This window comes from Peromyscus leucopus, chromosome 1, assembly GCF_004664715.2.
Source record: "Peromyscus leucopus breed LL Stock chromosome 1, UCI_PerLeu_2.1, whole genome shotgun sequence".
Lineage (NCBI taxonomy): Eukaryota > Metazoa > Chordata > Mammalia > Rodentia > Cricetidae > Peromyscus > Peromyscus leucopus.
Window position 1 is genome coordinate 84,553,629 of NC_051063.1, and position 15,868 is coordinate 84,569,496.

At 44.8% G+C, this 15,868-nt stretch overlaps 1 protein-coding gene across 1 annotated transcript; it reads left to right on the top strand.

Moving 5' to 3' along the window:
• Positions 1–257: 257 nt before the first annotated feature.
• Positions 258–12,527, top strand: Zp2 (zona pellucida glycoprotein 2). The gene is made up of 18 exons (XM_037203671.1): positions 258–316; positions 915–1,003; positions 1,912–1,995; positions 2,572–2,666; positions 4,306–4,455; positions 5,218–5,262; positions 5,429–5,590; positions 6,710–6,806; positions 6,904–7,088; positions 7,790–7,916; positions 8,820–9,007; positions 9,089–9,180; positions 9,274–9,398; positions 9,529–9,718; positions 10,873–11,008; positions 11,087–11,183; positions 11,476–11,553; positions 12,350–12,527. The coding sequence occupies exons 1-18, from the start codon at positions 258–260 to the stop codon at positions 12,493–12,495; spliced, it is 2,145 nt and encodes a 714-aa protein (XP_037059566.1). The 3' UTR covers positions 12,496–12,527.
• Positions 12,528–15,868: the final 3,341 nt, after the last annotated feature.

Below are 15,868 nucleotides of genomic sequence, written 5' to 3' on the forward strand. Positions count from 1 at the left end.
TCAGGAGCAAGTTTAAAAGTTGCTGTCTCTTTTCTCTCTTTGGGAAGGATTGTTTTCCAGAGTAGGATGTCACAGTATAGATGACCTTCAGCCTTCTGCTTCAGTCTCTGAGTGCTGGAATTACAGAAGAATTAGTCCAGGCTTCTGCACTCTTAAGCATCTTTTTTTTTTTTTTTCACCAGTAAGCTTAAACTTTTATATGTGGGCACGAGTCCATATTCTTTTTTTTTTTTTAATCCACTTTTTAAAAGTACCTCATGAGCATCATTGGAGTGGCCTCTGACTTCCACAGCAGTCAGGCACTCTGGGAGCAAGGGTAAGGATGCAATGGCCTTATTTGCTTGAATTTATTCTTTCTTAACTCTCTCCCATGCAGCACCTACAGCAAAGCTTTAGTGGTATGAACAAGTGCCATTCCTTAATGAACTCAAACCTCCTTCACTACACTGGAATTGTAAATATCTTGCATAAAAGATCTGAAACCTCCCCCACCCCAAACCATGGCAACAGGCCACTAATTTACTCACCTGGGGCCAATTTCAGGGAACCCTGGTTTTACTTATGCCCCTCAAAAGCCGCTGGCAGAACATGGAGGCAAGTGTAAGGGAGGGCAGGTGGCACTTTTTCCCCAAATACCACCTTCTCAGCTGGGCTGGGAGATCCAGGTGCCCCCAATGGTGAGAGGGTGGGGTCACATCCCACCTTCTGCTATAACAGCACAGAGCTGCCCACACAGCCTCAGCCCCGTGCTCTGGTGGTCTCTTCCAACATGGTGTGGAGGCAGAGGACAGAGTCTGTCAGCCCTCCATGCTGCGGGAGGTGAGGCATTCTGGGAATGAGGGTAGGGAATGCAATGGCTTTATTTGTTTCAAGTTCACTTTTCCTTAATTCACTCTCTCTTCCCCCCCATCTAGCATCTCCAGGTCGCTTTCTCTCTTATTTGCCCTTGTGGCTTCAATAAACTCAGTAAGCCTTCCTCAGCCGAAGGATCCTGCCTTCCCAGGTACGTCTCTGGTGAGAGAACCCTCCTACTGAAGGGTGCAGGCTGAAGAGGAATAGTTCTTCACCCCTTCCTCCCTACTCTCTCCCCACCCCTCCCAACAGGGACTTGCTGTGTAGCCCAGTCTGGCCTCAATCCAGTGTCTCACCCCCCTCCCCGCCCTGACCTCCCTGATGCTGTTTTTCCGGTGTGTGCCTCTGCCTTTGCCTCGCTTCATTCCCTTCGTCCTTTCATCAAGCCATTAAAGAATTTCTCCTGCTCGTCTGTGGGCTTGCTATGTCAGCCAGAGGCAAGGGCTCACAACAACATCTGTGCTACTTGCCAGCCCCTGAGTGTTAGCACTGTCTGGTACCTAGTACGAACCATGTGCTAGCTCTGTCTTCATAGACGGAGAGCAAGAGTCTCCATCTACGCCCCAAGCCTGAGCTATCGGAACCAGAACTCTTCTTGTGAAACAAAGTGCCCTTGAGACTCGCCCTGAGCCAGAGGCTGCAGAAAGACTGGTCACAGGCGAAGTTTGGTCTTAGGGAAAAAAAAAAATCCCTGGGACTTAACCCAGGGTTTTCTTTTTAAAGCTTTAATTTGGAGGACAGCAGTAGAGCAACCTCCTGCTCTTGAGACCTACCATCCCCACACCCGCAGTTCCTGTGACCGTTTCTGAACCTAGTCTACTAGCACTAAGCTGGGGCTCTCTGTGGAGCCCTGGGTGTTGAATAGGAACATCCTTAAAGCTCTAGTTTCTTGTGTTGGGTTTGTAAGTCTCAATCTGTGAGTTCCCTGAAGAGTGTTCTCCCTTCTCAATGGGCGGCGTTCCTTCGTGCTGTTAAGGAAGATGGTGTTTCCACACTTACCTGTAGAAACAGTGTCCCCTCTGACTCGAAAGTCTTCCAAAGGCTCAATCTGTTCTCCAGGCGCCGTCATTTGCGAGGAAAACCAAGTGAGAGTTGAGTTTCCCAGCAGGTTCGACATGGAAAAATGGCGACCTTCTGTGCCGGGTATGTTATATGTAACATTTAATCTCTTTTAAAATTCTTTAATGACCCCCTTTTATGTGCATTCATGTTTTGCCTGCATGTATGTTTGTGTGAAGGTGTCTTATCCCTTGGAATTGGAGTTAGACAGTTGTGAGCTGCCTTGTGGGTGCTGGGAATTGAACCAGGGTCCTCGAAAAGAGCAGACACTTAGTCTCTGAGCCATCTCTCTCTCCCCTGTACTGTTCAATCTTAACTTCAATTTGTAGAAATCAGGACCACCTCGACTTGGGTACACAAGAGTCCAACCCTTGGAACAACTGGCATCCATCTCCCCTGGTGCTGTGGGGGTCCCTGACTTGCCCAATGCCACATAGAGGGGAACACCAGTCTTTTCCTGGGTTGTATGACTTATTTGGGATCCACTGGGAAACTTCTGGGTGTAAGTCACAGCACACAAACAAATGAGTGTTTGGATCACCTCACCAAGTTGTGTCAAAAGTGATAGAAGTGCCTTAGATGTGGATGAGGAGTTCTGGCTCAGAGTCTGCATTTGGTTCTGACCCTGGAATGTATTTCTTGCTTATCTGTCTTCTGTAGATGCCTCTGGGGTTGATATTTTGAACTGCACTTATACCCTGGACTCAGAAAAGCTCATTATGAAGTTCCCTTATGAAACCTGTACTACAAGAGTGGTGAGTAATTGCTTTTAAGGAGTGATCTGGGGAGTAGGAACATAATCATTTCCTGGTATTCGACTTGATGGCTGAGGATTTAGATTTTGAAATAGAACTTTAGTCCTCAATCGGATTGGCTTGTTCTATTGGGTTACTAACATACCCAGAGAACACTTTGATCATGCCTAGAAACGTTCTGGAGATGGGATGGACTCTACTACTGACATCAATGTGGGTACAAGTCAAGGATCTTGTCAAATAGCTTATAATGCCCAGGGGAGGTGAAAAGGTCTAAAATATCAGTGTTGGAGAAGCCCAGTGCTTGAGCTATTAGTCCCGGGTTCGACTTGAAGCAAGCTGCCTAACCTTGCTAAGCCTCTGCTTGTTGGAAAATTGAAAAGATGCTGCCATCTCCACAGGGTATAAAGACTGACGATACTGGGCACATGACTTAGACAGAGCGAATGCTTCAGCGTGGAGCTATTTTAATATAACCCCTCTGAGACTGAAGGCTATTTTTGGTGTTAGCAGAAAGAACCCAGCTTAAGAACAGGTGTTAAAAAGCAAACAGTTGCTAAGCAGTAAGTGTTACTCTATTGCCAAGAACCAGGATTGCCCAATCAGGGTCATTAGGTGTAATAAAGACCTGCCACATAGCAGAAGTTCTCAAGCTTCCCTGTGCAGACTCACCGAGGGGTTCTGGGCGTGTTCAAGGATTTCAGCTGATGTGGGTGTGGGGTGGGTCCTGGGAATCAAATGTTTAGCAGGCCACATCTGGCCCTAACGCTGGAGCCTACAGTGTAAGCTTTGTGTATATTCAGACTCTGCTTTCTGAGCAGTCCCCTGGCCCACTAAGACCCTCTGTGATGGTTCAGAAAAGCAATCATATCTTTTGTGAAAATCTGTACTGATGTAAACTTTTCTGTTCTTTATTCTTGGAAGTTTCATACGTGTATACAGTGTTTATCATATCTGCCCCGCACTCACCCCTTCCATCTTCTCCCAGGACTTCCCATTACATATCCCTTCCAACTTGATGTCTTCCTCCTATGAATACAGGCCTTCCCAACTTCAAGGAGCTTAGAACTGCATTCCCCAGGGCCTAGTTTCTGCTAACTACAAGCTGTGAATGGCCAAATCTAGTGTTATACCCTTAATGTGATCTATGAATTGAGAACAGTTTTTAAAGTTAAAATGACATAAATTCTAAGAGTTACTATCTGACATTTAGCATAAAATTGCTAGATAACAATTATCTTTCCTTAGACTAAGTTCTAAGGTCAGAGGTAACAAAGATAGCTCCACCCAGCTCTAGGGCATCTGCTTAGTTGCTGAGTGGGTATATTTGAAGAATAACCTGTGTAGATGTCGGGAAGATGACTGTGATTCCCAACAAAAGACAGTAGAACATAATGAAAACGTAACAGGAAAGCAGACTCTATCTCTAATGTTTGAACTCTCCTCTCCACCTGTAAGCCTTAGAAAGATATCTCAAAGAGCTAGCTAAAGTGTCTTGGCAAAGGAATGAAGGACCTCCAGGAACTTGTATTGCCTAACTGAAATATGCTGCCTCTCTAATGGTCAGATTCACGGCCTTCTGGAGTTGCCTGTCCCACTGAGGAGCCAACTTCCTCACTTGTACTACGTTTGCACACAGGTTGGTGGCTACCAGGTGAACATCAGAGTCCAGGACAACACTACTGATGGACAATATAAAGATGGCGTGTATCATTTCTTCTGTCCAGCTATGCAAACTGAGATCTTTGAGTTTTCAGAAGCCGTAGTCTGCACAAAGGATTTTGTGTATGTAAGTGATGTGGGATGACAGCTTCTCGTACAGTTTTAGCAAGGGAAATAAAATGGGGTTGTGGACATAGCTGGACTTAGTAGCTGGGTGGATTTCAATTTCATTTTTACTGTATTTGCTTTGTGACTATGATGCATTTTCTCAAGCACACTTAGCCTTTGTTTCTAAGGCTAAAGTGGAAGAACATCATCATTTACCTGACAGGGTAGCTCTAAGAACTGAGTACACAGTACTGAGCACACCATGCCTAGCAATAGAAAAGGCTCAAATGATCTACAGTTACACTGATAGTCATAGGATTGACTGATAACACATTCCAGGCCTTGTCTCCAAACTAAAACATAGTAAATAGACAAAACAGCCTCTTGCTTTTATGTTTATACTCAATAGGCTCAAGTTGACATTGTTGACATGGACCACTAAATAATAACCATACTTTTATCATGGCAGCGATGGCTTGATGTACTTGGTTCTGCGGGTATAATAAAGATTGTGTGTCTAAGAACCTAGTGTTTCCACTTGTAATTGGACCTAGTCTACCTCTTCCAATGCCTTTTGACACTGGAAGCCCAAAGGGGTAAAATCCAAGGACAGAATGGGAAGATACATCTGGCCAAGTGCTCTTTCTACTGTGTGGCAGCAGCCAGACTTCTTGGAAGAATGGCATTGATTAACTTATGTCAATTAAACTGGGTGATTCTGCAACATAGCAGGTGGTGGAACTTCAGAAACTTTCTCCTAAATCTTTTTTTTTCTTTCCAGTTTTCCTTCCCACACATTTTCTCTAGGTTTGCTGATGACAATGAGGTAAGAGTACAGTTTGGTGTTGGTTGTTTTTTGTTGTTGTTGTTTTTGTGTGTGTGCGCGTGTGCGTGCGCACACGTGCGCATGCATTCATGAGTAGGTGTGCTGTTAGCATTCACGTGTTGGTCAGAGGACCACTTGGATTTACCTCCATGTCTTTTGACTTAAGAATGCATCGGAGACAGGCTGGATCATTAAGCTTGGCAATGGTACAAGAGCCCACACCCTGCCCCTGAAGGATGCCTTAAGACAAGGATTTAATCTTCTGATTGACAGCCAGAAAATAACCCTCGATGTGCCAGTCAATGCTACTGGAGTTGCTCACTATGTGGTAGGTGTGAAAACCTTTATATTACCATCAGGAACTGGCCAGTTTTCTTAAGCCTAAGCATGGTCCCAACCATGTCTTCAAATGGGCTATATTGCCAATTAAAGAAGTATGTTTAGCTGAGCATATACTTTGTAGTTCTAGTACATGGGACGCTAATGCAGGAGGCTTGTGAGTTTGAGGATAGCCTAGACTACATCATGAGAATCTGTCACAAGCAACCTGTAAGTTCTATTACCAAGTACTTCATCAGATGGTGGGAATGCAATGGTGAAGAAGAGACACAAGCCTTGCTATGTGTTCTTCCCTCTTTTTATAGACCTTACATTCAAGTTATAATGTAGAGCATGGATATTCTTGTGTGTCTTTGGAGTTAAGGTTTTCTGTTTGGGTGACACTCTTTACTACTTTGTCTTTCAGGCCATCTGTGAGACATTAAATTGATATAGTCATGCTCTGTAAAATATTTAGGTCAGTATTGAACCATAGGACAGTAGTCCCACGAGACTGTAGTGGAGCTGAACTAGCCTGTTTTTGGTAGTTGTAGTAACATTATAGGGTAAAGTCTTGTCCATATTTGTAGTGGTGCTATATGAACCTATACTGACCACTGGATAAATTTCACACATACAATTGCATATTAGGGGGATAATGGCAAAAGTAGGTGTTGTGTGACTATGCTCTACTGTGCAAGGACAATTGTCTGATGGTGCATTTCCTAGGATCTATCCCACTGTTATGTCATGTATGACTGTGCTTGAGACAGGTCCTGGCAAGTGTTCAAACACTGGCTACTTTAAGACAGTTTTGTTTTACTTTGAGCATCATAGGATTGTTGGACTCTGTAAGCACTCTGTCCAGTGCTATAAGATGGTCATAGAATATGGCCAGTTCTTGCTACTGTCTCCCTAGACATGGGTCAGCTATTGGTCATCCTCACAGACAGCACTAGTCTTCCAGGCATTCTAGAAAACAAGGTTAAGACCAGAGCACCTTGGCAGTGGTTGGATAAAATACCTACATCTCAATTATGCCAAAGGGATGCCCAATGCTTGAGCATATTGGCTCTTATTGGTTAGAGACTCAAACTGATATCTTCCAAATTCTGACCCCCGCCCCCAGCAAGGGAGCAGTCGTCTCTATACCGTGCAGCTGAAGCTTTTGTTCTCATCTCCTGGGCAGAAGATCACCTTCTCCTCACAAGCTGTCTGTGCATCAGGTGAGGCCTGAGAGACCACAGCTTCAGCAGTGGGAAACATGGTTCTTAGGGCTTAACCAAAGCTGATCATGGGTATTCTGCCCATTATTTCCTGCAGATCTTTCTGTGGCTTGTAATGCTACACACATGACTCTCACCATACCAGAATTTCCTGGGAAGCTCAAGTCTGTGGGCTTTGGAAAAAGGACCATCCCCGAGAGGCAATGGCATGCCAGTAGGATCGACAAAGAAGCAACAAATGGCTTGAGACTGCATTTCCAAAAACCTCTCCTGAAAACAAAAGTATGTTATTCCCTGAATGCCTCAAGAGCCTTCTGAAGTACTCCGTGGGTAATATGATATAACTCATGACTTGTCCGTAGTCTATTTGCTATAATGATGGATTTAAATGGTGCAAGGCCTCTCTTGATCGCTTTACACAAATGAATTAAGGAAAGTTCTCTCCAATACCATCTCTTTAACTTCTGCATGTGGACACTTTCTACATTTCTCACTTCATTTGAGAAGAACAAAGTACCTATCAACCATCTAATGATGAACCTTAGCTATGCTCTGTGTATATAACAGGGCAACTTGGTCTTTTTTTGTTTCAACCTTTTAAGGGTCTCCTATTGTCCCGAGGCTAGTCTTGATGGATACAGTTGCTAGGGATAGAATGTCAGGGTGTGTGTAGCAATAACATTTCTTAACATCTGGAGTCCGTTTGAGCCCTTCTGGGGCTTGGAGAGGGACTCCACTATCATACTTTGATTTAATTCCAGCTTTAGTGACTAACAGTACAAAGAGCATGAAGTACTGGGCATTTTAGGACATGAGTTCAAAGCAATAAAGCTCCTGCCTCTAGAAGCATCCTGATCTGAGGAAGTGACAAATTTTGTTTTGGCTTAGAAGGAAACTAAATCTGAAGTGTGTTCTGCAAGCGTTGGGGAATAACTCCTACTTCCTGTTTCTGGAGAAGGCTAGTTGACATTCTCTCATTTCAGCCCTCTGAAAAATGTCCACCCTATCAGTTCTACATCTCTTCACTCAAGCTGACCTTTTACCTCCAACCGGACATGGTATCCATGGTGATTGATCCTGAGTGCCACTGTGAGTCACCAGTCTCTATAGGTAAAGATTTCTTTTTTTAATCGAAACTATCTGGGTTTTTGTCAGTGTTTTTTTTTTTTTCCCCTTAATGCATGTAGAAAAATGTAACAGAAGTTGAGATTCTGATTCATAGTTGTGGCTCAGAGACTGAAGATGAGCCATGTAGGAAACAGCAGTCTCTAAGTTATAGGATGGGGGCCTAGGTGTGCTACCATTCTCAAACACTCATGCAGGTCATTGTGGAACTGCTGAATTTAAGTAACCTGGGTATACAGAGTTATGAGGGTCCCATCACATATCTAACTCGGGTCCGGGGACAATGGCTTCAAGCTTCTAGTTTGAGTTTCCTGAGACTCCTACGAATCCTGGAAAGGAACCCTGAGTGGGCACCTTCTCTAGATGAGCCTTGCTCTCTTTGCTCCTCAGGCCAAGGTCAGGCCAATAATAAAATCTACCTTCTCAATTCTCAAATTGTGAGTCCAGACTGAGTATCCCCCACCAAAGTGTGGAACCCTCAGGTTTAGTTTTTCAGAGTTCCATTGGATTGTTTTTATACTTGTGTGGCATCCTATATGGCCTTCCCTAGTTTAAAAACATTCTGGAACCTAAACCTTGAGAAAGGGACACAATGAAACCTGGCACTTGATAGCCAACCCAGATTGAATCCTTAAGACACTCTAATCACTTATCAGGGTATGGCCTCATCACCTAGTGATCTTTCTTCTCGTGTCTCCCGGCCTGTATGTTGATGACACTGATCATGGTAACTTAAGTCCCTCTTGTAACTAAAGGTGTTTGATCAGTGTTTGCTCAAACAGACTGAAGACGAATCAAGCCTAGCTGCTCGGTGGATCTAAGACTTCAAGGCTGAAGGGTAATGTCACAGGGTGGGCTTGGTTTCTCTAAACCTTTACTGCTGTCCAGTTACAGACGAACTGTGTACACAGGATGGGTTTATGGACTTCGAGGTCTACAGCCACCAAACAAAGCCTGCTCTGAACCTGGACACCCTCCTGGTGGGAAACTCATCCTGTCAGCCTATCCTCAAGGCTCAGTCACAGGGGCTCGCACGGTTCCATATACCTCTGAATGGATGTGGAACACGTCAGAAAGTGAGTAGCAGCCAAGGCTAAGAAGTTAAGACTTATTTTTGAAGTAAGTGCTTTGTTGACCAACTTTATCTAACTTCTAAGTTTGAAGGTGATAAAGTCATCTATGAGAATGAAATACATGCTCTCTGGAAAAATCTACCACCAAGCATCATATTCAGGGATAGTGAGTTCAGGTGGGATAATTTCTACTTGGTTTTTTAAGCTTTTGTTTAATTTACAGGGATTTTGTTAACATAATTCTTATCTCTCTACCCACAATTTTCCAGAATGACAGTGAAGTGTCATTATATGCGAGACAGTATGCTACTAAATGCCAATATCAAAAGCCTTCTTTCTCCAGTGGCCTCTGTAAAGCCAGGTCCACTAATGTTGGTCCTACAAACCTACCCAGGTGAGGTCTTGCAACTTGAGCTGATGAATAATAATGGTGCATTTTAGGGGAAAACCCCTCATCCAACGCTGCCATCCAATGTTGCAGCCAGCTTGTACCTCAGTGCTGAAGAAATTTCTGTTAATTGCAGACAAATCCTACCAACGACCTTATGGGAAGGATGAGTACCCTCTAGTGAGATACCTCCGCCAGCCCATCTACATGGAAGTGACTGTCTTGAACAGGAATGATCCCAATATCAAGCTGGTCTTGGATGACTGCTGGGCAACATCTTCTAGGGACCCAGCCTCTGTCCCCCAGTGGTATATTGTCGTGGATGGGTATGTATTCCCTGTACTGCAGGGTTGCCCAGGGAAAACATCAAAACTTGGAGTGGTTAAAAATAATCCTCCTGGGACTTAAAGGAGCCCTTGGTCATGAATTCCCTGAAATAATCCTTATTCCATAGTCATCAGTCCTTGGTCTAATCAGGTGGCTCATGCTGCTTTTCTATTACTCTGAGCTCTTAAGAATGGGCTCCTGTCCAAAATGTCTGGCTCAGTTGCATCTTTGTCATGAGAGGGAGCACTCTAGTGTCTACTTACTGAACACCTACCATATGCCAGGCTGTCATGTATCCTGTCACATTACCTGAGGAACACTAGCCACCTTCAGGAGGGAAGGCAAGTTTACTAAGTGTGGCTTTAGGTGAGTTACTTCAACAGTAAGTGATGGAGCTGGGATTAGAACTCCCATTCTAACCCTAATGGGACAGTGTTTTGGCAATAGGTGTTTGTCCTCTCATCTCTACCTGAAGTGTCCCCTCCAGGGTTCCTTAACGGCAAAGAGCTGTACTTTAGCTTTCTTGGCTCTGGGGGAATATGCCACAAGGCTCCAAACCTCCAGCTAGACTTCGACAGACTCCTGCTTCAAAGAGTACATACAACCCCATTCAATTACACTACCCATTTCTTTACCTTTGGAGATTTGCCCGAGTATTCCTTCTGAGACCAGCCCTGAGACCAGCCTTGATCCCCCTATCCATCTATATAATTTGTTCTTTTCCATTCTTAATGCCATCATTACCTGTTAGTGTGTAAAGCAGAATGGCAACAATTCTCTACCTCTGTTGCAAACATTTACTACCTAGGACGTAATAGAAACCCATTTTAGTGAAATGAGTAAGCTGGTATCTTAAGGCGCTCTCTCTCTCTCTCTCTCTCTTTCTCACTCTCTGAGAGTGATCACAACTTGAATCTCATGATGAATTTTGGTAAACAAACACATACCCACATTATACAGTTCAATGCAGGTGTTATACATAGGACTTCGTGAATATTGATGACTAGATCCAGTCAGAAAGATATAAGTAAAGCAGAGGTGCTGTTAGGATGTAGACATAGCTGTAGCATAGGTGTCACGTGACTCGCCTTGTCCAAATGTGCATGTACGGGTTCCTGTGACTGATGCCCCTGTCCTGGTGCCTGTTTCCTAGCTGTGAATATGAACTGGACAACTACCATACTACCTTCCATCCAGCTGGCTCCTCTGTGGTCCATCCTGCTCACTACCAGAGGTTTGACGTGAAGACCTTTGCCTTCGTGTCAGAGGCACAGGCGCTCTCTAGCCTGGTATGTGGTCAAGAAGTCACCTGGGCCAGGTTGACACTGAGTGCATTGGTTCCACCTGACTCTCTTCCTCCCCTTCAGATCTACTTCCACTGCAGTGCCTTGATCTGCAACCAAGGGTCCCTTGACTCCCCTCTGTGCTCTGTGACTTGCCCTGTACCACTGAGGAGAAAACGAGGTAATGTCAATCCCTGTTCTTTTTGTTCAAAGCAAGTCTCAATTTTCTAGAATTGAGTAATTTTAGGATAATAACTTAGACCCAAGAAACATCTTCCTTTACCAATGTGGTGAGCCCGAGATGCACAGGTTCTCATTTAGCCCAATGAATCCATCCTTTGAGAATCTATCCATGACAGACAGAATTCACATCACAGGATACTCCATGGAGCATCTTCTAGGGACTCTGGTAGTGCCTCTGGCACACTACTCCCAAGGTCAAAACACAACCTTGATTATGTCTCCCACCACAGAGGCCATCAAAGAAGACACAATGACAGTTAGCCTTCCAGGACCCATTCTCTTGCTGTCCGATGACTCTTCACTTAAAGGTATAGACTTAAAGTCTGGGGTACTTCAGAATGCAAGTTTTTGGCCAAAAATTTAATGTGTTTAATGACAAACCTAAATAAGAGCAAAGTAAAGTAAGCTCCCCTCCCACGGAGCCTTGAACTTCTTGTATGTACCAGCAAGATCATGTACAGTACCTACTGACAGACTTACTTTATTTTGGTCTCTGTTAGAACCATGTAGGATGTGTGGGGCTCTTGGCCATGGTCTTGTTATGACCCATTCTGTTCTCACAGTTCTACTCTTGTGCTGGATGTTGTAATGCATTCTTAATGTCACACTAGATCTTTAAGAGGATTGCCTACCATCCCAAGAAATTCAGTGTGTATTGCTAGCAGATTGGTAGGTTGGCAAGCATGAGTATCCCTTTAACTTCTGCCAAACTGAAATCATAGGAGATTATGCTCCTATAATCATCGCATAGCCTCACCCAGAGGGCCTCCACTCCAGGCCTAGAGTGTAAAATTAAGCTATCTTAAATCTCTAGCCAATCTTCCTGTGACATCACACTTCCAGGGATAGCTAAGCATCATGGCATTGCATTAGTTAGGCTGAGAGGCTGGGGCTTTCTCCAGGTATCAGCCCATCTGGCTTGAGAGAGAGAGGGCAAATGGTGATAACAGTGGGGAGAGGAGGTGTGGAACGGGAGGGTAGAGGTGGCAGAGTAAGAGGGTGAGGCTGTGTCCTATGGCAGACTCCCAAGATCAAGTGATTGAGGCCTAACTTCTGTAGAGCGCCTCAGCACAACCATGACTTGAAAACCTGCTTTCTTTGTAGATGCTACCGTTCCCAAAAGGCACGAGATTGCCAAGGACACTATTTCTAAAGCAGTAGCTGCTGTGGCTGCATTAGTGGGTTCAGTGGTGATTGTAGGCTTCATCTGTTACCTGAATAAGGCAAGAACTGTGAGGTTGGATCACTGATTGGACTTGCAAATAAAGAGGCTGCAGGAAAATCCTTGTCTTGTGTTTATCTGTGGTCATGTGTGCACACACAGGTGAGGCCAGAGGACAACCTTGAGTCAGTCCTCAGGTACCATCTACTTTTTTCTTTTGGGAAGAGGAAGAAAAGTGGTCTCACAGGTCTGGAACTTGCCAATTAGGCTAGACTGGTTGTCCAGGAGCCATAAGGATCTGCCTGTCTGACTCCCTAGTACTGGTAATACAGTGTGTGCCACTGTGACTGGCCTTTAAAACACAAACCATGTGGAGCTCAAACTCAGATCCTCATGCTTGCCAGGCAAGCACTTTCCTGGCTAAGCCATCTCCATTTTTCTAGCCCTTTGCCTTATGTTTTAAGACTAGAAGCTACTTAAGAACTGTTTCCTTTAGTCATTACTCCCTAGAACAGATCTGAGTGCTGTTCATAATCCCCTGTGTAGGACAGGAATAGGTAAATTTACAACCTGTTTCCTAGGTGGGATTTTGTGACTTCCTTAGTCCTATCCCTGACACAATGTCACTTATGTTCAATAGGGCTTGGCAGCCCACCTGAAGGAGTACTCTTACGTGAGTCCTTTGTGTTTGAGTCCCTCACTCAAAGACACAGGATTAGGGTTGGGGATAGGAAACCACTTGTGTCTAACTTTATCACAGTGAAATACCAAATGTGGGGTACTTCAAGAGGCTTTGGGGATTGTTTCCACCTCCTAGTTGTAGAAGCTCAAGTCTAAGGCTGGTCCCATGGTATAGGGTAATGGTGGGAGTATGTGCCAGCAAGTGATCACATCTGGTCCTGTGGTGTAGAGTGATGGTGTTTATGTCAGCAAGCGATCCACATCTGGAGCCAGGAAGACATCCCTCACGGGCCCTTGAGCGGCACATCCTCCATGGCCTAATGACCTCTTAAACGTCTATAGCATCTCTCAGGGCCACCACTCTGGAGGCCAAAATTTTAAAGCAAGTATCTTTGGAGGATGCTCAAATCAAAATACACCATCCTTAATCAGTGACCAAAAATATTCCTTTCATGAAATTGTTCACAGTAGAGTATTTCCTAACTCAACTCCCTCAAATAAGACTTCTGAGACTTTAAAGTGATTGAGTCGCATCTCTGTAGCCCAGTTTCAAGATCATCACCATATGCAGGAAAAATGCTGGGAGTTCCATCTTCGGTGCAGTCACAGCATCCCTGGTCTCCCAGCTCGGACCCTGAGCCTTGCTGACCATCTTGACTTGTGCTCACTTCCTGCGGGCCTAGTTTTCCCTAGACTGTTTGGAAGGAGTCATCCACATGACCAATCCACAACAACCAATCTAACATTCAGACCCCTCTCATATATCTAATATAAAAATTCATTTGTATCTTTTGACTAGAAAACATGTGTTTTTTTTTAAAAAAAAGCTTAATCTCCATATAGGGTTGAGGTTCGAATAGAAATAGTTATGGGGGGGGGGGGAATGTAGATTTGGCTTACATTTCCTAACCAGTCCATCGTTGAGGAAAGCCAGGACAAGCACTGAAGCAGAGACCCTGGAAGAACAGTGCTTACTGAATTGCTTCCCATAGCTTGCTCAGTCGGCTTTCTTACAGTACCCAGGACCAGCATCCCTGGGGTGGCACTGTCTGTAGTGGGCTGGGCTCTCATACATCAATCAAGAAAATGACCCCACGGACTTGCCTACAGGCCAGTCTGACAGAAGCAACCTCTCTAGTAAGGATTTCTTCCCAGATGACTTTGTGTCAAGTTGACGTAAAACTAACCAACACAGTGAGTAAGGAAATAGTCCATGATCTACTTGTTTCTAGCCAGGAAGTGCAATTTTTAACTATCCAGTATGCTGTGGAAAATTTCAAACCTAACCTGGAGGTCAAAGCACATATCTATTATATTGTAGCACACAGTGGGTCTCCAGCATTATGCTGACTTGTCCTTTTTCAACATGCCCTGTGTTAGACTCTACATCGCCGTGACAACACTCCTGGGGAGACAGAGGACAGACTTGCTGGGGCTCAGTTTCCAAAGTTAAAGTTGGTGCTTGGGCAGGATGTCATGGCAGTGGGGGCCAGAGGAAGAGCTGGCCTCACTGAGGACAGCGAAGGAACCCGGGACCAGGTGTAGCCTTTGAAGGCATGCTCCTTGGAGCCCTACTCTGTTCAGCAAGGCCTCACATCCCAGAGTTTTCCCAAGCTACAAAAACCGTGCTACCAGCGGGGGATGAGGAGTTCACAGGAGCCTGTGAACTTAGACCACACCGCAGCCTTTTCTTCTCCAGTCATGTTAGTTTTGCAGGGTCAAAATCCTGGTCTGAGGAATGACTGTCATAGACTGTGTGGAAGGTCTGGTGTGTCCAGAGTAACAGGGGTTAAAAGCTCAAGTCATCAAAGCCATTCTTTGGACCTGGCTTTACAAGGGTATAAGGAGTTACTTTACTGATAAAGCAGGAGTCTAATTTGAATTCCGACTTGCCTGTATATGACTTTATATCTCTGCCGCACATTTGAACCAGAAATAAAACTTTTATGTGCTGTGCCCTTTAAGTGACATTAAAACGAACACTGATTTAATAGCAGCCTGCACAACAAATGCAAAAATAAGTTGGTTGCTTAAATGGTTCCGGCACCTCGTGTCCACATCCTAATCCTAAAAGCACATCCGTATGTATCAGCATTGGTAGCTTCCCATGGAGACATGGACTGTAGTTGTGATAGATGGTCTTGATATGGTTAGATGATACCGGTGGGCCAGTCACAGGGGTCCTATTAAAGCAGACACAGGAGACCTGGACTCTAAGAAGATGTGACACTGGTAGCCAATATCTGAGTGGTGCAGGGTCACAAGCCAAGGAGCCCAGGCAGCCACTAAGAGGAACAGGTGAGGAGACCTTTGATAGAGCCTCCCGAGGCACACAGCTCTACTGCCCCAGTTTGGACTTCGGACCTCCAGACTTGTAACTGCAATACTCTGTTTTATGGTGCTGAGTTTGTGTTCAGTTGTTGGAGCAGCCAAGGGAAACCAATCCACCCTCTAATGACTCATGTGCCACAAATTGGAAAAATACATCACTGAAAATGCCCGTGTTATCCATGAGTTACTCAAGCCCTACTATAGCTCAGGATGTCACAGTCCCCTAAGCTCTTGGTAGACCCTCATCTGCAAGTTGATACATGTGTGTGGGGATCAAGACCGCCTGGGCTTCTAGACTTCTCTACAGCACAACTCCCTTCTGAGTTGTTTGCCACAAGCCCCGAAGCAGAACTTGGAGGGCGGAAAGCAGAACTTGCCTGGAGCAGCTGCCGGGATGAACACTTGTTGCCATGGTAGCCTGGAACAAGTACAGTGAGCAGTAGATTCAA

Coding starts and splice junctions, on each gene's coding strand:
- Zp2 (XM_037203671.1), top strand. CDS start 258: ATGAGCATCATTGGAGTGGCCTCTGACTTCCACAGCAGTCAGGCACTC. Junction 5,263..5,428: donor GGTTTGCTGATGACAATGAG/GTAAGAGTACAG, acceptor TTTTGACTTAAG/AATGCATCGGAGACAGGCTG. Junction 9,008..9,088: donor GATGTGGAACACGTCAGAAA/GTGAGTAGCAGC, acceptor CTAACTTCTAAG/TTTGAAGGTGATAAAGTCAT.